The sequence below is a fragment of the Kickxella alabastrina genome, assembly GCF_025024165.1.
Source record: "Kickxella alabastrina strain RSA 675 chromosome Unknown BX661scaffold_8, whole genome shotgun sequence".
Taxonomy (NCBI): Eukaryota; Fungi; Kickxellomycota; class Kickxellomycetes; order Kickxellales; family Kickxellaceae; genus Kickxella; species Kickxella alabastrina.
The window spans coordinates 397,681-421,700 of record NW_026251479.1 but is presented as its reverse complement, the minus strand read 5'-3'; the positions used below and the strand labels follow the sequence as shown (position 1 = coordinate 421,700).

The 24,020-nt window shown below is 51.7% G+C and overlaps 13 protein-coding genes across 13 annotated transcripts; 6 read left to right on the top strand and 7 right to left on the bottom strand.

Annotated features, from left to right (window-relative positions):
- Positions 1 to 618: 618 nt before the first annotated feature.
- On the bottom strand, positions 619 to 2,436 carry BX661DRAFT_180991 (cystathionine beta-synthase). Its single transcript, XM_051535591.1, has 2 exons — positions 2,295 to 2,436; positions 619 to 2,163 (listed from the first exon to the last, which is right to left on the bottom strand). Exons 1-2 carry the CDS (start codon positions 2,363 to 2,365, stop codon positions 699 to 701), a joined length of 1,536 nt encoding a protein of 511 aa, XP_051392488.1. The 5' UTR covers positions 2,366 to 2,436; the 3' UTR covers positions 619 to 698.
- A 184-nt stretch (positions 2,437 to 2,620) lies between these two features.
- Positions 2,621 to 3,978, bottom strand: BX661DRAFT_220389 (PP-loop family-domain-containing protein; the record flags this gene model as incomplete). Its single annotated transcript, XM_051538826.1, has 1 exon — positions 2,621 to 3,978. The coding sequence occupies exon 1, from the start codon at positions 3,932 to 3,934 to the stop codon at positions 2,621 to 2,623; it is 1,314 nt and encodes a 437-aa protein (XP_051392487.1). The 5' UTR covers positions 3,935 to 3,978.
- A 308-nt stretch (positions 3,979 to 4,286) lies between these two features.
- BX661DRAFT_180987 (uncharacterized protein) lies at positions 4,287 to 4,547 on the top strand (the record flags this gene model as incomplete). The annotated part of the gene is made up of 1 exon (XM_051535590.1): positions 4,287 to 4,547. A coding segment is annotated over exon 1 (172 nt), but the record flags the coding sequence as incomplete, so codon positions are not given.
- Positions 4,548 to 4,604: 57 nt separating this feature from the next.
- On the top strand, positions 4,605 to 5,547 carry BX661DRAFT_180986 (DNA-directed RNA polymerase III subunit Rpc5). The gene has a single exon (XM_051535589.1). The coding sequence runs from the start codon at positions 4,684 to 4,686 to the stop codon at positions 5,485 to 5,487; it is 804 nt and encodes a 267-aa protein (XP_051392485.1). The 5' UTR covers positions 4,605 to 4,683; the 3' UTR covers positions 5,488 to 5,547.
- Positions 5,515 to 6,433, bottom strand: BX661DRAFT_180985 (mitochondrial ribosomal subunit protein-domain-containing protein). The gene is given in 2 exon segments (XM_051535588.1): positions 5,515 to 5,932; positions 5,950 to 6,433. 2 exon segments carry the CDS (start codon positions 6,331 to 6,333, stop codon positions 5,606 to 5,608), a joined length of 711 nt encoding a protein of 236 aa, XP_051392484.1. The 5' UTR covers positions 6,334 to 6,433; the 3' UTR covers positions 5,515 to 5,605.
- A 396-nt stretch (positions 6,434 to 6,829) lies between these two features.
- On the bottom strand, positions 6,830 to 7,540 carry BX661DRAFT_180984 (uncharacterized protein). Its single transcript, XM_051535587.1, has one exon. The coding sequence runs from the start codon at positions 7,084 to 7,086 to the stop codon at positions 6,847 to 6,849; it is 240 nt and encodes a 79-aa protein (XP_051392483.1). The 5' UTR covers positions 7,087 to 7,540; the 3' UTR covers positions 6,830 to 6,846.
- A 437-nt stretch (positions 7,541 to 7,977) lies between these two features.
- BX661DRAFT_170379 (uncharacterized protein) lies at positions 7,978 to 8,481 on the top strand (the record flags this gene model as incomplete). Its single annotated transcript, XM_051533614.1, has 1 exon — positions 7,978 to 8,481. One exon carries the CDS (start codon positions 7,978 to 7,980, stop codon positions 8,479 to 8,481), a length of 504 nt encoding a protein of 167 aa, XP_051392482.1.
- Positions 8,482 to 8,696: 215 nt separating this feature from the next.
- Positions 8,697 to 9,851, bottom strand: BX661DRAFT_96599 (uncharacterized protein). Its single transcript, XM_051539626.1, has one exon. The coding sequence runs from the start codon at positions 9,639 to 9,641 to the stop codon at positions 8,913 to 8,915; it is 729 nt and encodes a 242-aa protein (XP_051392481.1). The 5' UTR covers positions 9,642 to 9,851; the 3' UTR covers positions 8,697 to 8,912.
- Positions 9,852 to 10,594: 743 nt separating this feature from the next.
- On the top strand, positions 10,595 to 10,953 carry BX661DRAFT_180978 (uncharacterized protein; the record flags this gene model as incomplete). Its single annotated transcript, XM_051535586.1, has 1 exon — positions 10,595 to 10,953. A coding segment is annotated over exon 1 (157 nt), but the record flags the coding sequence as incomplete, so codon positions are not given.
- Positions 10,954 to 10,964: 11 nt separating this feature from the next.
- BX661DRAFT_180977 (uncharacterized protein) lies at positions 10,965 to 12,972 on the bottom strand. Its single transcript, XM_051535585.1, has 3 exons — positions 12,003 to 12,972; positions 11,842 to 11,949; positions 10,965 to 11,770 (listed from the first exon to the last, which is right to left on the bottom strand). The coding sequence occupies exons 1-3, from the start codon at positions 12,870 to 12,872 to the stop codon at positions 11,030 to 11,032; spliced, it is 1,719 nt and encodes a 572-aa protein (XP_051392479.1). The 5' UTR covers positions 12,873 to 12,972; the 3' UTR covers positions 10,965 to 11,029.
- Positions 12,973 to 15,104: 2,132 nt separating this feature from the next.
- Positions 15,105 to 15,626, top strand: BX661DRAFT_180976 (uncharacterized protein). The gene has a single exon (XM_051535584.1). The coding sequence runs from the start codon at positions 15,461 to 15,463 to the stop codon at positions 15,617 to 15,619; it is 159 nt and encodes a 52-aa protein (XP_051392478.1). The 5' UTR covers positions 15,105 to 15,460; the 3' UTR covers positions 15,620 to 15,626.
- A 5,247-nt stretch (positions 15,627 to 20,873) lies between these two features.
- Positions 20,874 to 21,555, top strand: BX661DRAFT_180970 (uncharacterized protein). Its single transcript, XM_051535583.1, has one exon. It carries the CDS (start codon positions 21,110 to 21,112, stop codon positions 21,371 to 21,373), a length of 264 nt encoding a protein of 87 aa, XP_051392477.1. The 5' UTR covers positions 20,874 to 21,109; the 3' UTR covers positions 21,374 to 21,555.
- On the bottom strand, positions 21,543 to 24,006 carry BX661DRAFT_180969 (uncharacterized protein). The gene is given in 4 exon segments (XM_051535582.1): positions 21,543 to 22,099; positions 22,138 to 22,543; positions 22,558 to 23,660; positions 23,834 to 24,006. The coding sequence occupies 4 exon segments, from the start codon at positions 23,906 to 23,908 to the stop codon at positions 21,611 to 21,613; spliced, it is 2,073 nt and encodes a 690-aa protein (XP_051392476.1). The 5' UTR covers positions 23,909 to 24,006; the 3' UTR covers positions 21,543 to 21,610.
- Between the last annotated feature and the right edge of the window lie 14 nt (positions 24,007 to 24,020).

Genomic DNA, 24,020 nt, shown 5'->3' with positions numbered 1-24,020 from the left:
AGTGAAGAAAAAAGTAAAATAAAAAGTGCGAGGACGGAAGATTAGTTGGCATATATATATATACTGGCGATTAGCTGCTGCCAGATAAATTTTGCGCTACATTTTCCTGTAGTGAAAAAGGCAAATAAGCTATTAATAGCTATTTGTATGTAATATGCAATACTTTTTTATTGTTGAGCAGCCTGATGATATGGAAGTGGATGTTGACGAAGACTCGTTTCACGATTATTAACCTCAACATGCCAATTAACAGGGCATTGATAGTACCATACAAGATCAAATCAGGGGACACAAATAATGACACCCTGATATATCTCTTCTTTCCATAATGCATATGCTTGAACGCGCATATGCGAAGACCATAGCCTTGAAACGCCAAAACATCCATCTACCTACAGAATAGCCAGTTTTTACCAATGGGGTGCAGAATTGGTAAAGTGCACAATAAAGGCAACAAGATACATATACAAGATGAGGCTGGCCCTAGTTCTACTTTTGGTTCCATTGATAATAAAAACTTTCATAAATCAACCAAACATACTTTTAACACTAGGCAGCTAGTGCTTCGCCCAAATCGCCACCCTCTTATTATAACATTATAAATAATCCCCAAATAAGGAATAGTTAAAAGGGGCTTGACTGCCTTTATAATTTAATGTAAGTTTTAAATCAATAGACAAAAAGGTAATTATGAGTCCTTACTTCTTCACCCTCATCAAGTAAGTCAGCAAGTCGACAGCAGTAACAACATGCACGGGCTTGAACGCCACGCGGTCTTCATCAATGGACAGGCGCTCGGTGACAATACCAGCGATATTGTTTTCGAAAAAGTGCTCGAGCTCGCCCAGGGGAGTCTCAGGGGTAATCTCGCGGAACTTCTTTGACGAACCGCCGCCCGTCTGGAAGCGGAACATAACGTCGGCCACTTTGCCGTTCGAGTTGACACGGCCGGTGGTGACAAGAGAAAGAACATTACCGAGGGTGACGATTCCGCGCAGGATGCCGCGGCTGCTAATGACAGGGAGCTGGTCAAAGCCATTGTCCTTCATCAGCTCCACAGCCTCCAAAACTGGGGTGTCCATCCCAATGACCACAGCGCGATTAAGCTTGAGGTCCTTGACGCGGGCTCCGGTCCACATGGCATCGCGCTCGTTGCGCTTACGGATCTCCTCGTCCTTATCCAAGAAATCATGCTTCTTCATCCAGTCGTCGTTGAGGAAGCGCGTCATGTAGTTGCGCACGGAATCCGGCAAGATGGTGACAACACGCTTGCCAGGGCCCAGGCCGCGCGCAGCTTCAATCGCAGCCCATACGGCGCCGCCCGAGGACCCGCCGCACAGGATGCCTTCTTCGCGGATGAGGCGGCGCGCCATGGTGAACGAAGGCTTGTCGGTAATCTTGATCCAGTGATCGACCAGCGACCGGTCGAGGGTCTCGGGGATGAAATCGTAGCCGATTCCTTCGACAAAGTAAACCCCGGTGGTCGCGTTGTTCAGGCTCTCGGGCTGCGCCAAAATGGAGCCAATAGGGTCGACGCCGACAATGATGCACTCGGGGCAACGTTCCTTGATTCTGCGAGCGATGCCGCTAAGGGTGCCTCCGGTGCCGGCTCCGCACACGAGCATGTCGAGCTGGTTGTTGCACGAGCGCAGGATCTCCTCAGCGGTGCTGTCGTAGTGGGCCACAGGGTTGTACGGGCTGGTGTACTGGCCGAGGATAATAGAGTTGGGGATTTCCTTGTGCAGCCTGTTGGCGACGCTAATGTGCGACTGTGGCGAGTCCCAGGCGGCCTCCGTCGGAGTGCGAATAATCTGGGCGCCGAGCGCGCGCAGGACATCGACCTTCTCCTGCGACATCTTCTCGGGCAGCGTGATAATGCACTTGTATCCCTTGACTGCGCAGGCCAAGGCAAGGCCAATGCCGGTGTTTCCCGAGGTAGCCTCGATGATGGTGAATCCAGGCTTGATCAGGCCGTCAGCCTCGGCCTCTTCGAGAATACGATGGGCAATGCGGTCCTTGACAGAGCCGCCGGCATTAAAGTACTCGCATTTGGCCAGCAGCTCGCACTGGAGCCCCTCGCTTGCGGCAATGCGGTTCAGCCTGACAAGAGGCGTGTTGCCAATATGATCCAGAATGCTGTCGAGAATGACGGGCTCGGGCTGTCTAAAAGAACAAGGTTGAAAAGCGTAGATGTGTAGTCGAGTTAGCTGGCGTATAAACAGAGCTTTTTTCCCACCCTTTTTATTATAAGCTACTATATATTTTTGCGAGTGTAACTTTGGGTTGGCACGTACAGCTCGCGGTGGCGGTGTGGGCGGTTGCCAGGGGCAACATCGCAGGTGCAGGACATTTCGTAGTCGGCCATTTGTAATTTGTAATTTGCAATTTGTGATAAGCGGCTGTCAAGTAGTTGAAAGTGAATAAAAAGAAAGAAAATATTAGGGTTGAAAAAAAGAGAGAGAAAACGACTCGCATGTTCAACAATAGAATATGGTGGATTAACATCAGGAATGGAGCGTGGGATTTATGCGCGCCGCCCAGGAATTTTCATGTCAGGAGCAAGATAAATGGAAATAGCGTGCGCAGTGGGGGTGGAATTGACGGCAAATCTCCCATCTGCTCATGCGACGATTTCCTCTGGTGTGCCTGCAGCAAACGGCACGCTTCTGGGCGAGCGCACACTGACGCTGACATCGCGCAATGCGCCCTCAACAGCGCGGCCCAGGGCAAACACAGGCGCGCCGTTGACGCACACCACCGGCATGCCGGCCAGCACAGGCGGCAGCGGCAGCGGCAGCCGGCACTCCCCTTTCAGCCAATGGCGGTGGGCCTCGATGGGCGCATGCCACTGGCGCATGGCATCATCCAGCGAATGCACGCTCCAACTACGATTGCCCGCCCCGGCTGATCCATCCCGGTGATCCACGGTGATCAGCAGCCGCCCGTTGTCCCACAGTGCCGAGCCGCCCAGCGCCACGCCCGCGACGGCGGCGATTTCCGCAGAGCGCGGCGGCTGGCGGCACAGAAGCCAGCCGCGCTTGGTCGTTGGCGGCAGCAGCGTGACGCCGCCGGTCGTGCACCCAACGTTGCCCGCAATGGCGCGCGCGAACGTGTCCAGGTGCGCGAGCTCCGGCGGCGCAGCGCTGCAGCCGACCCAGCCGACAGCCGCTGCCAGCAGCCGCTCGCGCAGCGCAGGGTTCGCCGCCCAGCGCGGCACGCCGGCGCAGCCCGTGTCCGCGCTGGCGCTCAGCTCCACGGTGCCCGTCGGTGCGTCGAAGCGCGCGGCTGAGCGCAGAAGCTCGGCCAGGCGCAAATTAATAAACGCACGGTGGCGCTGCATGGCGGCGCAGACGCGCAGCAGCGCCGGCGCAGCAATGGGCGAGCGCGGCTCGAGCTCGCGCGCAGCGATGGCACGGCGCAGGGCGTTGCGGCGGAAGTCCGCACTGGCATTGCTTGGGTCCTCGTGCCACGGGATGCGCTCGCGACGGCACAGTGCGTACAGCTGCGGCTTGGCGATGCCCAGCAGCGGCCGCACGACCACCTGGGCATCCTGGCCACGCGCGGTTGGCAGCGGCGCCTGCAGCGGCATGGCAGCTAGCCCGTAGACGCCGCTGTGCCGCAGCAGCCGCAGCAGAAACGTCTCTGCCTGGTCGCCGCCGTGGTGCCCAGTGATCACACAAGAGATGCCCTGCTGGCAGCATGCCTGCGACAGCTCGGCGTACCGCTGCGCGCGCGCTGCCTCCTCCAGCCGCTGCGCCGGTGGGTACGCCGCCCAGTGCAGCGCGCGCGTCTCGTGTGTGATCCCCAGCTGCCGCATGTAGCGCTCGACGGCGGCGGCCTCACTGGCGCTCTCGGCGCGCAGCCGGTGGTCCACTGTCACTGCATGGCAGTTGTGCGCGCCGGCTGCCTGGCTGACCACGAATGCCAGCGCCATGCTGTCTGCGCCGCCCGACACCGCGAGCACTAAAACCAAAGATAAATGTAAATTAGATCCTGCCAAATTGATCTGATCCGCATGAAATCCTCCGTGTTCAGCTTCATTTTTCTACTTACGCAGTCGCTGGTCGTTAAGCCTGAGCCGTTTGAGCACGGACCGCACGTGCGAGACCACTTGTGTTGTTGCCGAATCCATGCGTAGCCGTTATTTCGCAAGCTTGTTTGTGACGTGTGAATGTGAGTGCGCGAGTGCCTGAGCGCCTGAGTGCCTGAGTGTCTGAGCAAGTGCGTGAGTGCGTGAGTGTGCGTGTTGGATGCTGAAAAGTATTTGCTTGTTACTCTGCGTTACGATGGTCGCGCAGCAGCCGCTCGCCCCCACATGATGAAATTTGACCATATTAAATGAAAACCGAACAAAACCCCTTGTGGGGATCAAATGATGACTCAAAGCCTCACCCTATAGGCAAGGTTGTCTCCTACATGGTGTTTTCTTCTGCCGCCCCGCCTCCTCCGCGTCACTTTCTCGCTCCACTTATGCCCTGGCAGCCATTTTCGCCAAACTTGCTCGAGTTAGAGTAATGTCACGTGAATTGCCCCTAAAAACCGCCGCCGCACCATTAATACCTGCACCGCAAAAAAAAATTCACAAGAAAAATTTACATCCACCTTCTCCTTCCTCCTCACTTTTAGTTTTTCCCTCTACTTTTCATACCACAATAAAAACAGCACCGCCCAATTCCCGAGTCAATGGACATCAATATGGACATCAATATGGATGTCAAAATGGAGGCCGCCTCAACCAAACCGCTGCCGTCAGCCGCCGCCTATGGTCTGCCCGACGACGAGATCATGGCTGAGATCCCTGTTTTTCTGACACACAAGCTGTCCAAAAACCTCCACCTGCTGCAATACCCGCAGAGCCCTAACCAGGTCAAACCCGGGCAGCTCGTCCCCAGCGTAGCGCGGATCAAGCCGATCCACGGCCAAATAGAAATGGACATGCCGCTGGATGTCCAAAGCCCCATGTACAACACCGAGCGCGGCCGCGAACTGGGCGCCGGCCTATCGGATAACGGCCGACTGTTGGATATCCAGACCTTGGTTTCAGTCGACATCCCTAAGAGCAGCAACTACTTGGCTGCCGTGGTTCACAGTGGTGAGCTGCATTTGACACCTATGGAGAAGGTAACGCAGCTGAGGCCTAGCTTGAAGTACCTGGATAAGGTTGCGGAGAAAATAAAGGCTGCGAGTAAATTGGATGATGACGAGGATGATGAAGAGAAGGAGGCCAAGGCGCAGACTGTACAGGTTACTGTGAGGACTGCAGAGGCTGAGGAGGCCTTGCGCCAGCAGCAGAATTCCATCGCATTTATGCAGCAGAGACTTGAGGAGGAGCCGTGGTCGAAGCTGTCGTATTTTGATGTTGGAACAGAGGAGTCGACTTCGGTGAGCCAGAGGCTGGTCGCTAGCAACCGCGAGGATCTGCTGTGCAAATCCACCCCCGACGAGTACCTGACCGCCATTATTGGCAACATGAATCCCAACGTGTAATAAATGAAAAATATATTTTTTTAAACCGTAAAATATAAAGATATCCCTTGAAGAAAAGAAATAAAAACTGGCTGCTTTGTTTTTAGCTTTTTTTTAGTTTTCCCACTTGTTTGCCGGTTTACTCGGTGCTGGCCTTTGCCTTGGACAGCCACTCGGTGGGGAACGGCATCTTGTGCTTGTACCCATGGTACGCAAAGTCCAGGGGCACATCAGCAAACATATCGTCCTTCTTCTTGGCCTCAGCGATCAGCTCCACTAGGGTATCTGCCAGCTTCTTCTTATTCAGCAGCGAAGTGGCCTCCCTATTTTCCGACATCTTCAGCTCATCCGTCTGCGGATTATACCTGACACCAACCAACAACAAAAACTTATGCAACTCTGCACCCTTCAACCCCAACTTGGCCACCTGCAAGCGCAAAACAACCTTACGATCCTGCGCCAACACCTTATCCCCATAGTAACTGAGCTCTCAAACTTCAAAAAATGCGTATCCGCCTGTGGCGGTTTAAACGCCTTGGCATGTTGTGCCAGCGTTGGGTGTTCGAACTTCATCATACGAACGTATTTGCGTACGTCGCGGATGCTTTCGAGGAACAGGTGTCCGTAGGTATGGTGGTCGTCGTATTCCCAGTCCTCCATATGCTCCATGTCGTAGGCACGGTCTTGCTCGTCGTAGATTTCCGCATGTTCTTTGCGATTCTTGATTGCGTGTGCTTTGAAATTCACCTTTTTCTTGTTCCGTCCGGTCAAAGAAACACTGCTGGCATGGAGTGCCCGGTAGCCTTGTGTGACCTGCTGTTGCTGCTGTTGAGTGAGCCGAAGACTACGTGCAAGTACCGAGCTCATAATTTCTCTATGTCCCCGTTTAGAGAAACTGTATGGTTTTTATCGTTTATAAGTGAAATTGGAATTAATAGACAGTTAAAGAAAAAACAATGAATTGAATTGAATTAAACTTTGAAATTGAGAAATTCAATTTTTTTATCTTCTACGATTGATTGCAGTTGAAGCTGTCCCTTTCAAAACCATCCGTGATCACACATAAATGATTATAATTTCTTTTAATCTGATCAACCAAAAACCAACAAGCTCCCAACAGAAATGGCAGTGTAAAAATAGTGACAAAATGAAAACCCATGTTCAATTTAATGCTTTTCATTTTTTTTCTTTTCAAAGCTCTTGTGCAATATCAAAACAGAAACATTCCCTTTTTTGTTGTCGCCGCTTCAGCTATTTGACTTTCTGAGTAATTGCTTATAAATACCATTGCGCCTATTCTTTCAAATTGGATCTCCTTGGTATTGTCCAACGTATTGCGGGCTTTCTCTGACACCAAAAAAAACATGCATATGATGGAGATCACCCTTCTTTCCTCTTCAGCCGCTCTGGGAAGCCGTAAAGCAGATTGTGCTGCGTATCTGTTGTTTGTTGTTTGTTTGTTTTATGATTAGTTGACTCGCGCGTCTTGATGTGATGTGCGTGTGGTGTGATATGGTGTGGCTGAAAATTTGCATCTGTCAATATGATATCGGGCAAGAAGAACATGAAAATATGTAGGCAAAATGTTATAAATACTAGCATATAAGGAATTTCCTCCATCTATCCATTTGATATTATCCTTTATTTTTAAAACAATTTTTACTTTTTCATTTACGTTCTCACTAATTCAAATTTTATTTATTCTGACAATGATTATTCTGAACTTCTTGCCAAGTAACATTCACATAATGTTTTTCCACAAACACGCTGACACAACCTATCACTGGTTCAACGTAGCGCCAAATGAAGAGAAATTCTTTCCAGCCAAGATCTTCACTGAAGAAAAAGTCCTCGCAATACTAATCAGTGACCACGGCATCTGTCTATGCCCCTATAACAGCCTATCCGGGATACTCCAAGTAAATATAAACTACAGGGTTGCTTGTATTTGCGTAGATACTTTTAATAACTTGACGTTTAATGATTTTTATGAGTTTTCTGACAGAGTTTTGATGAGTTCGTTTGTGCAGTGGGGGTGTGACCCACAGAAGGTTTTAGCGGCGGCAGCTGCCCAGGGAATTGGACTGCGCTTTACTTAATCTTTTTTAAATATAATGTTCTGTTTTTTAATAAATAAATGCCTTGAGCTGGTCTCGTAATTATACACACCCGCGCACAAAGTATAGTGCACCTTTTTTTTGTATGTCTGGCTTTTATTTTTGCAGCAGATTTTATAAAAAGGAAAATTGAGCAATGTCAGTAAATATTTAAAAAGAAAAAAGGGAAAAAAGAAAAGAAAAATTTCTTTATACAATACATTATCAAAAAATTGCAAAGCTGCCAAGTTTGCATTAAAGTTTATTGCTTTTTAGTGCTAAAAGTTTTTGCGAATATGAAACCAATAAGCAACACCGCCTGAAAAAATTGTTTGGTTTTTCTTTTTCTAAATTTTACAACTATTATTATTTTTTATTTTTATTTTTATTACATATTTATATTTATATTTAACCCATGTCAGGCCGCGCAAATACGCCAACATCCAACCGGCCCCCAAACACTGCCACAGATGCAAACAACGCCTCGAGTCCCCGAATAAGTTCAAGAGCCAGAAATGCTTCAAGCCCTGCACCCAACAATGCAAGAACAAACACGCCGCCGAACATGGAACAAAATATGGCACCAGGCTACAATTACGGAGACAACTACAACAATGGGACAAATCCTGGCTATACCAATATGGGCTACTACATGAACCCACAGAATAACAACCCAGCGAATGAAGATTACCTGCCTGGATCGTTACAAAACATGAATGCTCCTTCAGAAGGCTATGTGCCTGGGTATTACCAAATGGCCGATATGGGCACCATCCCTGGCTATTATTATGATAGCAATGGCAATGCAATTCCTGGAAATTACAATGGTCCTGGCTACTATGTGCCAACCACAAACGCCCCAGTGTTGGTTCTGGTTCTGGAGCCAATGCTACTCTGGATTATGACCCAAGCCACTTAGCCCACCAAGCAGGAGCTCGATGCCAGCCAATAGTGGCATGCAGGGTTATTTTGCCCCACAGGATGGCAGTATTCAAATGCCGAATTTGGCATATTACCCTAGAAACAGTGCGCCAATGTTCCAAGGGTTTGTTGTGCCAAATACACCAATGCTCCTGTTTATGCTATGCCATATGCTCCAGACATGCCTGGTTCAGCTGCACCCAGACATTGTATGCCCCCAGTTCTGCTACGCCAAGCACATTGTATGACCCCAGCTCGGCACACCAAGCACCCAATTTGCACCTGGCTTGGCAGTGCCAAATACTTTAGCTGTGCCTGGCTCTGCTGCATCAGACATTCACTTTTCCGAAATTCTGCCGCTGTGAATAGTCCAGTATTCCACAGTCCCGGTATACCAAATACTCCAGTTTTCCGGAGTTCTGCTTCAGTTCACAGCTTATCTTTCCGTAACTCTGCTGCATCACACACTTCAACTTTACGTAACTCTGTTGCATCACACACATCAACTTTACGTAACTCTGACACAGTAAACAGTCCGGCCACACCTGGCTCAGCAGTACCACATACACCAGCTGAACCCAGCTCGGCTGTATCTCGCTCATCACTTTTTCGTAATACTGCTATGCCAAATACTCCTAATTTCCGCAGTTCTGCCACACCAAGTATGCACAGTATCCCAATTCTGTGTATCACACACTTCATCTTTACGTAACTCTGTTGCATCACACACATCAACTTTACGTAACTCTGACACAGTAAACAGCCCGGCCACACCTGGCTCAGCAGTACCACATACACCAGCTGAACCCAGCTCGGCTGTATCTCGCTATCGCTTTTTCGTAATACTGCTATGCCAAATACTCCTAATTTCCGCAGTTCTGCCACACCAAGTATGCACAGTATCCCAATTCTGTGTATCACACACTTCATCTTTACGTAACTCTGTTGCATCAACACATCAACTTTCGTAACTCTGACCAGTAAACAGCCGGCCACACCTGGCTCAGCAGTACCACATACACCAGCTGAACCCAGCTCGGCTGTATCTCGCTCATCGCTTTTTCGTAATACTGCTATGCCAAATACTCCTAATTTCCGCAGTTCTGGCCACACCAAGTATGCACAGTACCCGTAATTCTGCTGTTCCAGGTACTCCATCCATGCCTGGCTCTACTGTTTCTAGAACACTGGATGAACCCAGTTCTGCTTGCCTAGCTCTGCCATGCCCAGCTCCCTGTCTGGGTCAAACTCCAATGCTTCTTTACCAAGCACACCAGTTGCCACTGGCCCTGTAGGGCCATTCACTCCAATGATTCCAATGTTTGCAACCACACCAACATTATCAGAAACTCCCATGTTTGTAGGAACTCCAGTATTTTCGTCTCCTGCAGACACTCCATTCATGCCAATGATGCGGATACTGCAAATTCTGTAATGCAAAGTGGAACATCCACAACCTCAACCCCAAGGACTCTAGAGCTCCCCCAGCCTACACCTGATCCAAGTGATTCTGCCCCTATTACAGGAAGTATTCAGACTCCAGGTGAAACTGATATCATGCTACTCTGCCAGACTCTACCTAACGTCCAATATATATTTGGGACCAACACAGCTGGAAATCCAGCAGAACAGTGCCGCTTACCAGTGAAGAACAGGAGTTTGCTGACTGGCGCAAAGTAAAAATGACACTCATCAAGGAACTCGAAAAAGGAGGTGTTATCATGATAGTGGATTTGCCGGACCATGCTCGCATTGCACAGGAGACTGGCGCCACAGCTGTTATGGTTATTGAAAGTAAAGTGACTCCTAATACATAGACAGCGAATGACAGCACCACAATATTCCAAAAAGTCGTAGATATTGTGGCACTCCCTGTTATTGCCCAAGTTCGATTAGGCCACACCATGGAGCTAGGGCTATGGAGAAGCTGGGTGTAAATTTGATGATGAATGCTCAGATCTAATTGCAGTCAATGCAACTAATCAAATCGACAAGGTAAAATTTACCACTCCATTTATGTGCTCTGCTGAAGACTGCCCACTGCGTGAAAAGAATCAAAGAGGGAGCATCAATATCTACAGTAAGGCCGAGAGAGATAGCGGGGATCCAACGGATGCTGTTGGTATTATCAATGTATACAGACAAATAAAACTGCTAAGAATTCGTCAGAAGCCGAAATTGACGATATGCTCAAAAGAAGGGGTGGATTAGCTATACTCAACCAAATCATACAGCTCAACCGCTTGCCCGTACCGTTTTTTGCCTCTGGAGGAATTACCACGCCTGTAGATGTGGCGCATGTTCGGCGTGCCGGGTGCGATGGAGTCATCGCCAGCACTATAATCTTCAATGGCTTGGATCCTGTCAAGCGCGCTGCTGCTATTGTCAGCGCGTGCAAAAATTTCAACGACAACAAGCTTATAGGTGAGCTGTCGAAGGACTTTAAGCAGGTACAAAGAGAAGAATGAAGCTTTTAATGAATTGAATACATTATATTGAACAAAAATTTGCTAGTGGAAAAATATGTGAAAATATAAAAAAAACTTTCAAGCATTGGTATTCATCGCCACAGGCGCTGCAGTAGTCGCGGGCTCAGGCGCAGGTATTGAAACCGACTTGGGAGCGTCGGTGGGGGCACCGGGTACCGATGTCTTGCTGTTCGCTGGCAACGACTTGCCTGCATTGGCAACAGGAGACTCAGTTGCAACCTTGGATACAAGCTCGCGAGCAGGGTGGAATGTCTCACCCTTGACCGGAGCCACAGCCGCACTCGCTTGTGCTGTCGCCACCGCATCCTCTGTCGCAGCCGCTGCATCTTCGTCGGCATGGCGAGCAGAAAGCTCTCCGACCGTCACGCCCGCAGCCGTTGGCAGAGCATTAGGGGCGTTGGTGGTTGCCGTGGCAGAGGCAGCCACAGCATCCTGGGCGTTGCGCAGAGTGCCGCCGATAACATGCTGCTCGGGCGAGAGCGGCTTGGAGGTGACCGAGATGATAGCGTTGATCCAGTGGTTGACGTATACCGGGTCAGAGGCGCGGAAGACATACTTTGACCGGCCAATCACCTTGTCGCTGATAACCACCTGGAACGTCCGCGTGTCGTCCAGCAGCACAACAGAGCATTCGGCCAGATGGAAGGTCATCTCTGGGTTCTTTTCCAGAAGATCGCTCTGTTCCGAGAAGCAGTGGAGATAACCCAGTTTGGTCAGCACGACATAAGACGGGTGGAACTTCTTGATAAGCCCCTTTTCGCGCTCCAACGCGCCCTCCAGCAAAACTGTCGTGGCTCGCTGTTGCGGTACATATACTCGTAGTCGGGAAGCGCCGAGTTGCCAGTGAGGCCCATAGGGGACTGCAGTACGGGACCAAAGTGCATGTCGAAAGACTGGGACTCCGAATGAGCATCGAACTTCTCTATGTACTGGAGGCAGTGCTTAATGGCATCCCGGTTGCTCTGGTTGCCAGACTGCTCGCGGTTAAGCGTAGCCAAATGATATCGCGCAGACGCTCGGTCAGCGACACCTCCCAGCGAGATAGGCGCACACGCTCGGCCTGCACAGCCTTGTACAGCGCATTCTCCAGATCAGCCTGCTTTGTCAGTTCGCGGCGGACCTGCTGCTGGATAAGCCAGGCGTCATGGGTGCGGTGCTTCTTTTTGTACGCCTCAACTGCATGTACAAGCTTCTCCTTGTACTCCTCGACCTCTTTGGCCTGCTTACGAAGCCGGCGGTAAATGGGGTCCAGGTGGTCGACATACACTTTCAGACTGTCCTTGATGTCTACGCGCAGTGCCTCGAGACGATCCAGTGTGTCATTATCAATCTCCTGCGCAAGCAATGCATGTTGTGCGGCATACATGCGGTGAACGTCCCTCAGGTTCATGGCCAGCTGCTGAATGCCCATGCGCTCGATTCCAGAGAAACAGTTGTCGCTCTTCAGCGGGACGTCAAACTCCTCCATGGCCCTGTCCATCGCCTTCTTGAATGTCTTCTCGGCGGACGCGACAGCCTCAAAGTATTTGGAAAACTCCTTGACCAGTTGCTTCCACGAGTTCAGTCTGTAGACGATAATGTCTTCCTGGGTCGCCGACCCGGCCATGGCCACTCGGCCGCTGACGTCGGACGGGAGCGACGGCAGAACTGGGGGATGCTGCTGCTGCAAATAAGCAACGTTGGGGTCAGCCAGAGCAGCCTTCGTGTCTCCGAGGCTGCGCACATTCTCAAATCCAGCCGGGGGAACAGCAGGCGGAGAGACAGAGTTCCTGGCGGTGGCAGCGTCGGTGGGCTCTTGGTAGTGCGTCTGGCCGGCAGAGTCAATAAGGTTACCAATAGGCATACGCTCCTTCTTCAGGCGAATGCTCTTGAGCCGTCTGGTAGCGCTAGAAAAACCCATTTATTGTGTATAGTAGTTGGTAATGCAGAGAAAGCAAATAAAAAGAAAAGGTGATTAAATGATATTTTGTATGTAGAATAATAGCTGAGGAAAAGAAAAGGTGGGAATATATTGGAATGCAATTGAATGGAGCAAAAGTCGACAAACAAACCCGCCAAAGCCATTCCAAACGCAAACAAACTTGGATTGTCTTTTGCCTGAAAAGGATAAAAACGATGATGCAAACAGGACTTGTAAATCACATGTCCATTTATAGATTTTGATAAAATGAACAAATAGACTAAAAATGATATATGGCAACTGCAGCGAAAGACATGCATGTGATCAGCCCTAGGCGGCCCATCGGATCATACCTGCGATGAACTATATCGGTACTCTATATTTCAATAAACCGCTTTGCAAGCATTTTGGCGTCTGTCGGCTCGCAGCAATGAGCTGCTAGATATTTAAATTAACAATAGTTACAAGTTGAATGTGCATACATAGTATTAATTGATCCAATCAACTGATCAGTCAGCTTTCATTGTTATTGTTAATCTGCCAGAGCTGAATGCAGCCAGGAATATCACACCACATTGCTTATCCTTTTAGTCACAGTGACACACACACATAGTTGCTTTTCCTTACCTCTCCAGTGCATAGCACTCATAGTATATACCTTATTAAATACATAGCATTATACTATATATATCCTGTTCATAGACGTACATATTTCAACACACCTCATATATTCATTTTATATTTAGCTAACCACTACATTAAAATTTTTGTTATTCGAGTATAGAATTTGCAAAAATCATGGCAGCGACTCCCAATGCAAAGCACCATGCAACAACATTGCCCGACTTATTGTAAATGCGAGCAGTTGGCAGCATGCCATTCAGTGAAACCATGCACATCATGCCAGCAGTTATCCCAAACGCAGCGCCAAATATGGCTGGTAGCCGGGTGTCTTTGCCAGATTGTCCTCCTGTGCTGCCCACGACCAGCATACCCAGCGCAGCGCCAAGTGCAGGGGGGATAGCGCCCATCAAGGCCGCCACGATAAATGCCATATGCCGCGCCCGGTCGCCAAGTACAGCGGGAGGCCAACATCAGGCCCTCAGGCAGGTTGTGAAAGAAAAGTGAGGCTGCCACAGAGAGCCCCAGCTTGGGCGACGCTTGGCGTGATAAAAATATGATCAGGCCTCAGGGATCTTGTGCAGTGCTATAGCCACGGCGGTCTGCAAGCCGACGTGCATTAGTAGCCGGTGGTGTTTGCTGCTGATTTGCGAAGTGGTGCTGTCATTGGATCTCAAAAATTGTACCTCGGGCTCTATCTCTCTTCTGGAACACTCATGCAGATGGTGGTGGTGATTTTTTCTTCCGAGTGTTTGGCCATGGCCGTGACCGTGATTGTGTTCGTGTTCGTGTTCGTGTTCGTGTGTGTGGTTGCAGTGGTCAATAGAGGGTTCCACACTATGGGCAGCTATCGACCTATTGGGGATGTCGTCATCACCGCAGCTAGCGACGCTAGGGCTCGAGTACATATGCAGGTGCGAGTGCGAATGGTGGCGATGATCCAGGGCGGCCGATCCGTGGTTGTGGTCAGCGTGTATGGAGTACACGCTGTGACTATGGTGCTAGTGCGCGGATCCGTGCAGTATGTATACTAGCGTCCGCAGTTGAGCTCGCATCTGCATGCGCATGCACATGGATGTGCGGATACAACGGTGTAATGTGGCAGTGCTCAGGGCTAAAGCAGTTTGGCTTGACGCAGGCATACTCGCATAAGCTTGTGTCTTTCTCGAAGTGCAGCTGCTGTGGGAATGAGCTGGCTCGCTCAGACTACATTCCACGATGTGGTGACAATTCTGGACAGTCCCGCTGCTTCGCGACAGCAGCGGCTGCCGTTCGGCGTCATTATGGCAGATGGGTCTACCATCCAGAATATTTGCGGATAATGCGTCCGGTCATCACCGATGCTCCCCTCGTGCAAGTGAAGCTCCGGTTGGGCTCGGTGGGTGCGAGGCGCACGTGTGTTTGATGGGCGAATCTTGCGGAGTCAGATACGTCACCAGCCGCGCAAGCAGCAAATTGAGATGCGCCCCGGTGACGAACAAGATGGCTACCATGGCACCCGGGTATTTTGCGCGAGAGGCCAATTTGTCAGTTCCGACAGATATTCCATTGACTCTTTCGTCAGAACACGATGCTGGTGTATGCCATTATGCCTGAAGCGCCGGCCAGCAGTGCTGACAGCACGGTATGCGAATCGAGGATGTTGAAGCTGCTGGGAGCTCCCAGCGCGTGCAGAAGCGGATCAAGATAGAGTGTCGCGCCTATTTATTAATGAATTTTCGATATATGAAGGGGTTGGGTATGATTTAGTAAATGTGCGCGTGTTGATTCAACAGAGCGCCACGGAATACATGCGGAATAAGTAGCTAGCAGAGGTGTTCTGGTGACATATCACGGCCAAATGCCCCATGCTCCACATGCAAATGTGGGCAACGCAGGGAAAAAAAACAAGGCTTGAGCAAGTTACCCAATGCATCTATATACAGGGTGCCGCAAAATAGCCTGCTTCACCTGCATCTAGCTTTTACATGAGAACAAAACTGAATTGTCTTTACAGTTGTTATAAAAAATACAATAAGGACAAGGGACAGGGCGCATTTTGTATATGCGCTATGTCAAAAAATACTTGCCTCCAAGTGCGATGCCAAGCCCGACGTCATGGCAAACAGCCAGGCTTGCTGTGTTGAATAATCGCCCATTGTCCGAGATGTGTCGATCGTCTAAGCGCCCTGCTCAAGGTCTCGCTGGTCAAAGAATAATTAAAATAAAGAGACTGCCGCAGCCTTTCGTGGACGAGAGCCTTTTGAATAACAATGAAAAAGCGTGGGTGAGAGAGATAGAGAGAGAGAGACGAACAGAATGAATGATGCTTATGCTTGTTTGTGCTGTGGCCAGGATGAAAATACAAGAATAAAACTGAAAAATAAAGAATAAAAAGGCAAAATAAAAAAGAAGAGAAAGGAAAAGAAATAAAAGAAAAGATGAGGCCGATTTCCAAACTGGAATGCTCTCCCAATGCCAAATCGCACAGTGTATTCTCAAAAAAACAATACTTTTTATAAATGCTCGCTGTATGCGCATGGTAAATGGGGAAAGCAAAAGCGAGGCCTGCGAACGAAACAAAAAATTGTGAACTGCTGACTCTTCAGAAATAAAGGCACACCTTCACTGTTCCAGCCAAATAGCGTAAAATTATGTCCAATCCCATTGCATGCAGGCCTTGCACCCGAAAGCGTTGAAAATGCTTAATCGCTCAGGGTGATAACCGGTGAGGTCGCAAACTTTTCAGAAAGAAAGTAAAAAAATTGTGAAGCCACCCCTTTATCTGCGCTTTGTTTATTACGTTGCCCTCCTCTCCCCAATTCCCCCTCCCCTTTCCCGCGGCTTGGATTTCACAGCCTCGAACAGAAAAACAAGGCAGTAAACAATTTGTCAAATATTTTGAATGGATAAAGGCAGCAGTCCGCACATAGCGCCGAGAGCCACACATTTATATTAAAAAACAAACTTCCAAAATGAAGATTAGATTAATAAAAGTGAGGCTTGATAACAAAATGAATAACGACAAAATTTTAACCAGAGATAATATTGGAACAAAAAAGATAAAGATAACAGTTGCTGAACTCACTTTGGAGTCTCGCAGGCGGCGCACTTTTTGCAGATGACGCGTTGGATACCAGGCAAGTGGAACACTTCCACTCACCGTCCTTCAGCGCCGGCATCTTGAATCCGCTCTGCGCCCACATATTGGGAACTGCAGCCGGAGCAAAAGGCGCAGCAGGTTTTTTCAAAACGTCTAGGTCAAAGCTGAAGACAGGCAGCTGGGAGACATCAACGCTGCCAGCATTTTGCTTGGCCAAATCCACTGAAGACTGCACAGCAGCCAGAGCCGGGGCAGCAGAAGTAATCGCAGAGGCAGCGGCAGACTCCGACGCTGGCTTGGGAGACTCGCATGCGGCGCACTTGGATACATCCTTGTTTTTGATGTCGCAAACGGTGCACTTCCACTCGCCATCCTTCAAAGTTGGCATTTTGAAACCACTCTGTGCCCAGAGGTTAGGCGCAGCAGCCGGAGCCGGGGCAGCAGAAGTAATCGCAGGGGCAGCGGCAGACGCCGGCGCTGGCTTGGGAGACTCGCATGCGGCGCACTTGGATACATCCTTGTTTTTGATGTCGCAAACGGTGCACTTCCACTCGCCATCCTTCAAAGTTGGCATTTTGAAACCACTCTGTGCCCAGAGGTTAGGCGCAGCAGCCGGAGCCGGGGCAGCAGAAGTAATCGCAGAGGCAGCGGCAGACGCCGACGCTGGCTTGGGAGACTCGCATGCGGCGCACTTGGATACATCCTTGTTTTTGATGTTGCAAACGGTGCACTTCCACTCGCCATCCTTCAAAGTTGGCATTTTGAAACCACTCTGTGCCCAGAGGTTAGGCGCAGCAGCCGGAGCCGGGGCAGCAGAAGTAATCGCAGGGGCAGCGGCAGACGCCGGCGCTGGCTTGGGAGACTCGCATGCGGCGCACTTGGATACATCCTTGTTTTTGATGTCGCAAACGGTGCACTTCCATTCGCCATCCTTCAAAGTTGGCATTTTGAAACCACTCTGTGCCCAAAGGTTAGGCGCAGCAGCCGGAGCCGGGGCAGCAGAAGTAATCGCAGGGGCAGCGGTTGGCACAGACATTGGCTTTGCAGCAGTAGTTGGTTTTGATGCCTCGCAAACCACGCATCTGGTAGCAGAAGGTGGACTCATCGAATCACACATGCCACACTCCCACTCACCAGCGTCCATCGATATCGGCTTAGGCCTAAATCCGCCAAATCCCCTCAAAACAGCATTAGCAGAATCTGCGCTATTCTCAATGGTAAATTCAAAACCAGGCAGCTGCAAGGCATCAAGTCTGGCAGCACTCTGCTTCGCCTGATCGTCGGTCAAATTTTTTGCCGCCGAACATGCAGGGAGACTGAAGTTGTAGATCGGCAGCTGTACCTCGCTGACCGCCAGCGCAGCAGCTCTGGCCGAACGAACCGGCGGAACAGGAACCTTGGCAGACACCTTGGTGGGTGTCTCCACGATGCGCTCAGCGATGGCCGCCGCCACGGGTGCCGTCGCCTCGGTCAGTGCAGGCTTGAGCGAGAACAATGGTTTCTCCGAGCCACCCTTCGGCGCCGACACAGATGGAGCCTGCTGCTGCAACTTGGTAGCGACGGGCGGTTCTGGAGCCTTAGCGAAAAGTCTCGAGATTTGGAGCGCAGAAGGCGACTCCTTGGGCAAATCAATCTTAGCTGTGTCCTTCTTAGCCACAGCATCGGTCTTTGAGACACTTTCGGCGGGCTGCTTCTTTGCGGCCGTCGCCAATTTGGCCTGGATCTCTGCAGGCGCAGCCGACTGGATGGACTCCATCAGGGATTTAGCACCGGCAGCCGACGCGTCCGCACGCTTTTTCGCAGGGGAAGCGGTCACAGGAGGGGCGGAAGCCTTGGCCAGGCGCTCACTGAGCGGTAAAAGCACGCGACGCTTTACCTGCACTGTGCTCGGATGCGTGCGAAGGGACTGTGGGCTGGCCAAGTCATACGGGTTGATGGTGTCTGAAGGTCAAAAGCCACCTGCGAGCGCGTGGGCGGCGCAGGAGTATCGCCAATGATGTCCAGAATCTTCTGCGCCGTGATGCTGCTTTTCTGCGTCGTGTCGGACGGCACAGTGCCCGGCGGTGAGGCAAAACCGGGGCGGACGGCGCGCTGCGCGAGACGGTAAAGGCGTAGGGGATGCTGCGGGATCCGTAGCCTGAGCCGTAGTACAGCGATGGCCTTTTGCGCAACAACCGGCCTGTGGCGCGCCTGGGGCTACGGCGCGATTCAAGCCCCAGAGACTGCGCCGTAATCAGTGGCTTCTTCGCGTGGACCTTCGACTTCGGTGGCGACGACACCAGGACCGGGCTGACTGCAGCCTGCGTTTCCGGCGCATGTCGCCGCGCGCTGCGCAGACTGCGCATGCTCCGGCCGGTTGCCGAAATGTCGACAAACGACAGCGGCACGAATGGCGCGGCTGGAGCTGCGCGCTGATGTTCACCGTGTGCTTGGGCGACCGCGGGGATTGCATAAACCGGCGTCGGGCCTTGGCGGGATGCTCGTCAGTGTCGCTCTCGCTTTCGTCCATGACGTGCTTCCGCAACTGCAGAGGAGGCGGCTGCGTGGCCTGCAGGCGGTCGCTGAATAAGGAGTGCATGCTGAATGGCCACCAGCTGCGCGACGATAGCGAGGTGGGGGCGGACTGCAGCTGCGGCGTAATACCTTCCATTGCTGGCCCGGCCTCAGACTCGGCCTCAGAGGTCGCCGACGCCCTCTCATCGGTGTCTGGCTCGACTCGGCACTGCTGTGTTGTCTTCGCTATCCAAAACAACGACCTCGACTTCCTCTGCCTCCTCTTCCTCATCATCCACCTCGGACGGCTCCTCTGCCTCGACAATCTCTTGCGATTCACTAGACTCTTGGGGCTCGTCAATCTCCTCGGGCAGCACGACCTCGGCATCCTCAATTTCAGACTCAGACTCCTCGATCACCGAACTTCGATAGACTGGTCCCCGCTGTCAATCGGCTCAGTCAGCAGTTGTGCCTCCAGCTCAGCCGCAGACTCGGGCAGAGGCGTCTCAACACGCCCTGACACGGGCAAGGGTGGGCTAACGTCTCCTGCAGAAATGGTCATGACCTCCTCCTGCTCATCAATAGGCTCCATATTCTCCTGCAAGATCTCCTCCTCGTCATCGTCGGCCGTGGAGCTGCTGGGCTCGAAATCGCAGTCTTCTTCGCTGTCTTCGTCTTCAAAATAGGCAGCTTCTTCAACCACGGAATCGATTGAACAGCGGGCTCAACAGACTCAACGGGTGAAACAGACGCAATGGGCGTTTCCGGAGCAGGCGAGTCCGGCGTGTGGCTGGTCTCAGGTTCCTTGCCCTTGCCCTTGCCGCTGATGGTAGCTGCGCTGGCCTTGGGCTGTATGAGCCCCTGGGCGTAATGTATGGGTTGGGCTGGAGCTTGGTCGGCCGGAAGATACCGGTTGTGCGCTCCTCGGCCAGCCTGCGCGCAGTCTCGAAAACTGACTCGTATTGGGCTTGACCTCCTCAACCACGGCCGTTCTGGTCGCCAGTGTTTCAGGGGCCAGCTCAACCTCAACATCAACCTCGGAAGCGGGAGTTTCCTGCTCCAGCACAGCCTCGGTCTCAATCGCAGAAGGAGACAGTACAAGGGGTTCCTCCAAATCTTCCTCCGCTGCTGCTGCTTGCGCTGCAGCGGCTACTGCTGCAGCATCAGCTGCCTTCTTTGCCTCCTCCTTCTCTTCCTCCTCATCTGCCAGCCTCTTTTCCTCAATTTCCGCGGCTATTCTCTGCTCATCAGCCAGCTGCTCGCGCAAAGCGGCGGTTTCGCGATCCACGGTTCTCCAGGGCACAGAAAACATGTCATTGGAAGATCTGCAGCGACTGCGACCACCCAGGAGGAGAGGTTGGCTGAGTTGCCGGTATATTCCCAATACGCGTTCGGTCAGTGTCTTGGCGTGGCAATTTGTGGCGCTCGGGCGCGCGTATGGCGCGTATCGCCGCGGCCTCTTGTCAACGCGTTGTTTGCCCGTAGTTGTTGTCATTGAGTGGTATATGTTTGGTAATAATAAAAAAGGGGAAAAAGAAGATTTGTGATTAAAATTGCGAATAAATTGAAAAAGGGAGAAAAGCTGAAGAAAAAAGATTCGGAACGCGAAAAGGAAAAATGAATAATTATCGTGAAAATGTTAGGGTTCCAAAAATTTTTTGCAACCTTTCACCCCCCCCCAAACCCTGTCCTCCCAGCGGAAAAAAATTCAGCTGACGAAGCATTTGCAGCACTGAAAAAATAATGACTACCTCTGGCAAAAGGTTTTAATGCCACTTTCAAGGGTTTCTTCAAATGAATTTGATAATCCTCACTGTAATAAATTCTCAACGTTTGAAGTCAGTGACGAAATTAAACATTCCGACATTCCGTTCAATTTGTTATTTTTCATCGGCCGCACAAATAGTGCTCGCTTTTTATTTTTATTTCGTGCATCTCTCTTTTTTCTCTTTTTTTGTTAACGTCATTTGATTCAATTATTTTTCTTTTCTACTCTTAAGTTTTCTTTAACCTTGCATAAATAACAGAGTAAAAAAGGACAATGCAGCTCGCCTTCGTTTCACCAGGATGTGCACTCTGTTGCCAGGTTCTCTCAGTATTCGGCATAGTATTCCTGGTCATTCTGGGCTTTCTATTCACAGCCGAGGTGAAGGAGCTGACAGGCTCGACAGAAGACCCAGTTAACCCGAAGGAGGTCGGACACGCGTGCTTCGTCGCCGCCGCCATTTACGCCGCTTTCTTCTTGTGCTGCTCGTGTCAGCAGATGGTTCGTCAGAGCGACATACGGCGAGCAAGACGTCTCTGAGAATATATCGACATACAGACATACAAACCCACATGGTAGCATTAGCTGCTGTACATGTTTGTTTATTTCTTTTATTGGAAATGTGGTATGGGCTCAGCTCCGACGTTACCCGCCAGACTCTCGTAACCCTTGTCCCCTTTTCTCTTCATACATTTTTAATCAAAATTGTGTTTCATTCATTTATTCATAAAAATTCAATCGCACATATGAACCAAAAACTATGCGTGAGGCAAATGTCTAGTTCTTGGAGAGCTTCACAGCCAGCCAGACGCAGAAGAGGGCGGTGACGAATCCGCCGCCAACGGCTGTGGGCACCAGGTACTTTTCGGGAATACCCAGGGGGCCGAGGGCCTCGCCACTAGCTAGCGCAGAGGTATCCGCCTTCTCCTCCTCCTTCTCGTCAATATACACCAGCGCTCTGGGATTGATCTGGAGCACAACGCGTCCTTTACCATCGCGATTAGCCAAATCAATGGCATCAGCCAAGTCCGAAGCACCAGTAATGTGCACGAAATCGCCCTCGTCGTCGACATATGCCAGACCGGACTCGTCAACAATGATCTGTGCCTCTCGCACTCCCTCGGACAAGAGTTTATTGACGCACGCTGTGCGCACAAAGTCGAGGTCCGTGGAGGGCGCCGTGAAGCGATGGGTCTTGCCTGACGGTGTCTTCAGCTTGAACACGTAGTGGCCGTCAGGAGCGCCCGGCAGCTGCGCCTGCGACTGCTGCATGGAGCCAGAGCCGGTCACCGAGGGGCAGGCACACCGTGCTGGCTGAACATGGTCTGGCTGCCCAGGTTAGAGTACGCCTGCTGCGCGGCGTTAAAGTGGCCGGGCATCTGCATCATCTGCTGCTGCATTTGCTGCTGCATCTGGAGCTGCTGCGCCTGCTGCATCATCATCATTTGGCTGTTGTACGCGGCGTACTGGGCGGCGTTGGGATCCGGGTACCCGTAGCCGTAGATCTCCTGCTCGCCGACGCGCGAGTTGACTGCCGAGTGGATGTCCTCGATCATCGATGCTGACTCATTCGGGTACACCTCGGACGCGAGGCGCGCGGTGCCGTCGACGAAGGACGGCGCGCCCTGGCTATACGCGCCCACCTGCGAGTGATGTATAGTGTCGCTGATGGTCGACGCGGGGCCGCCGAGCTCCGGCGGCAGCGTGCCGCTGAAAAGCGCGACCACATGGGGCCGCCGGCGGCATTGAGGTCCTCGTTGCCGCTGCCCTGGATGGACTTCATCTGCTCCAACGTAGCGTAGCACAGGCGCAGCACGTCGACCAGGCCCATAATCTCGCCGGCCTCGTCGACGACCGGTAAGTTGAGGTAGTGGCGCTCGTACATGCGCTTGAGCGCGTCGATCAGCGATGTCGTCGGCAGCACAGTGTCTGGGTGCGGTGTCATGACGCGCACGACGCTGCAGGTGCGCGGGTCGAGGCCGGCGGCGATGACGCGCAGCACAATGTCCTTGCTTGTGAAGATGCCGGCAATGTTGCCGGTGTCTTCGTCGACCACTAGGCTGGCAGTGACGCGGTGCGCGCGCATCAGCCGCGCAATCTCCATAACGGGCGTCTTGGGGCTGACAATGACCGGGTCGTTGCCGTCTAGCACTGTGGTCATGTCGGGGAAGCTCATGCGCTCGCGCAGCGTGCTGGCAAAGTTGAGCATCTGCGCCGACTGGCCGCTCCACTCCTTCTCGACGCCCTCGATGGCCGCGTACAAGGCCTTGGACGACTTGTGCGCGCGCTCCATCTTGTCCAGCGCCTCGTACATGCAGCGGATGACGTCCAGCAACCCGACAACGTCGCCCTCCTCGTTGCACACCGGCAGATGCCGGAACCCACGTGCAACCATCGTGTTGAGTGCGTCTGTCGCCGGCGTGTCGCTGGTTACGCACAGCGGGTCGCGCGTCGCAATGTCGCGCACGTGCGTTGTCCTGGCGTCCAGGCCCTCGGCCACGACGCGGAATGCCACGTCCTTGGCTGTGAAGATGCCTGCAAGCCGCTCCTCGTCGTCGACCACGAGCACGCTGTCTGCACGCTTTGCCGCCATCAGCTGCGCTGCCTCGGTAATCGAGATACCATCACGCACTGTCAGCGCTGGCGCTGGCCGCAGCGCTGCCACTGTGCCGGCTGCCACGGCCGGCCCACGCTTGCGTCCGGCTGCACCTGAGCTGCCTGCCCCTGCGCCCGAGTTCTGCGGTGCGTCGGCGGCGGCGGCGGCGGCCCTTTGTCTGTTTTGGTTCATCTTTTTGTTGAGGTCGGTTTCTGCCTTTTTGCGGATATTCTACAAACACAGCGGTGCAATAGTGCGCGGGCAGAGGGGGTGGCGGTATTAGTGTATAGCGCAAAAATGTATGGAAAACACGAGATAGAGGGAAGACGCATTGGACGGCAGAATTACTGCCGTCTTGCCGAATTCTGCCCAAGCCCTGGCTGCGAATTTGCCCTGTAAATTACCTCGTCCCTGCGAGTCTGTCGTTTCCTTGCTTGCTCGGATGCGTTTGGAGTTTGATTCGGCGTCGAGCTCATCATTACAAAACCAAATGAAAAGGGAACCTGAAAAAGGAAAGGCAATTTGTGTGAGTGAAAAAAATTATATGTATTTGAGGGCGGAAAAGATACAAGAAAAATAGAATACAGTTGT

Coding starts and splice junctions, on each gene's coding strand:
- BX661DRAFT_96599 (XM_051539626.1), bottom strand. CDS start 9,641: ATGGAGTACCTGGAACAGCAGAATTACGGGTACTGTGCATACTTGGTG.
- BX661DRAFT_180985 (XM_051535588.1), bottom strand. CDS start 6,333: ATGAGCTCGGTACTTGCACGTAGTCTTCGGCTCACTCAACAGCAGCAA.
- BX661DRAFT_180986 (XM_051535589.1), top strand. CDS start 4,684: ATGGACATCAATATGGACATCAATATGGATGTCAAAATGGAGGCCGCC.
- BX661DRAFT_180977 (XM_051535585.1), bottom strand. CDS start 12,872: ATGGGTTTTTCTAGCGCTACCAGACGGCTCAAGAGCATTCGCCTGAAG. Junction 11,950..12,002: donor TGCGCCTATCTCGCTGGGAG/GTGTCGCTGACC, acceptor CTTAACCGCGAG/CAGTCTGGCAACCAGAGCAA. Junction 11,771..11,841: donor TCGACATGCACTTTGGTCCC/GTACTGCAGTCC, acceptor GTACCGCAACAG/CGAGCCACGACAGTTTTGCT.
- BX661DRAFT_180976 (XM_051535584.1), top strand. CDS start 15,461: ATGAGAACAAAACTGAATTGTCTTTACAGTTGTTATAAAAAATACAAT.
- BX661DRAFT_180984 (XM_051535587.1), bottom strand. CDS start 7,086: ATGGAGGAAATTCCTTATATGCTAGTATTTATAACATTTTGCCTACAT.
- BX661DRAFT_180970 (XM_051535583.1), top strand. CDS start 21,110: ATGCAGCTCGCCTTCGTTTCACCAGGATGTGCACTCTGTTGCCAGGTT.
- BX661DRAFT_180991 (XM_051535591.1), bottom strand. CDS start 2,365: ATGGCCGACTACGAAATGTCCTGCACCTGCGATGTTGCCCCTGGCAAC. Junction 2,164..2,294: donor CCACACCGCCACCGCGAGCT/GTACGTGCCAAC, acceptor TTGTTCTTTTAG/ACAGCCCGAGCCCGTCATTC.
- BX661DRAFT_180969 (XM_051535582.1), bottom strand. CDS start 23,908: ATGATGAGCTCGACGCCGAATCAAACTCCAAACGCATCCGAGCAAGCA. Junction 23,661..23,833: donor GACAGACTCGCAGGGACGAG/GTAATTTACAGG, acceptor CTGTGTTTGTAG/AATATCCGCAAAAAGGCAGA. Junction 22,100..22,137: donor CCATGTTCAGCCAGCACGGT/GTGCCTGCCCCT, acceptor GGCTCCATGCAG/CAGTCGCAGGCGCAGCTGCC.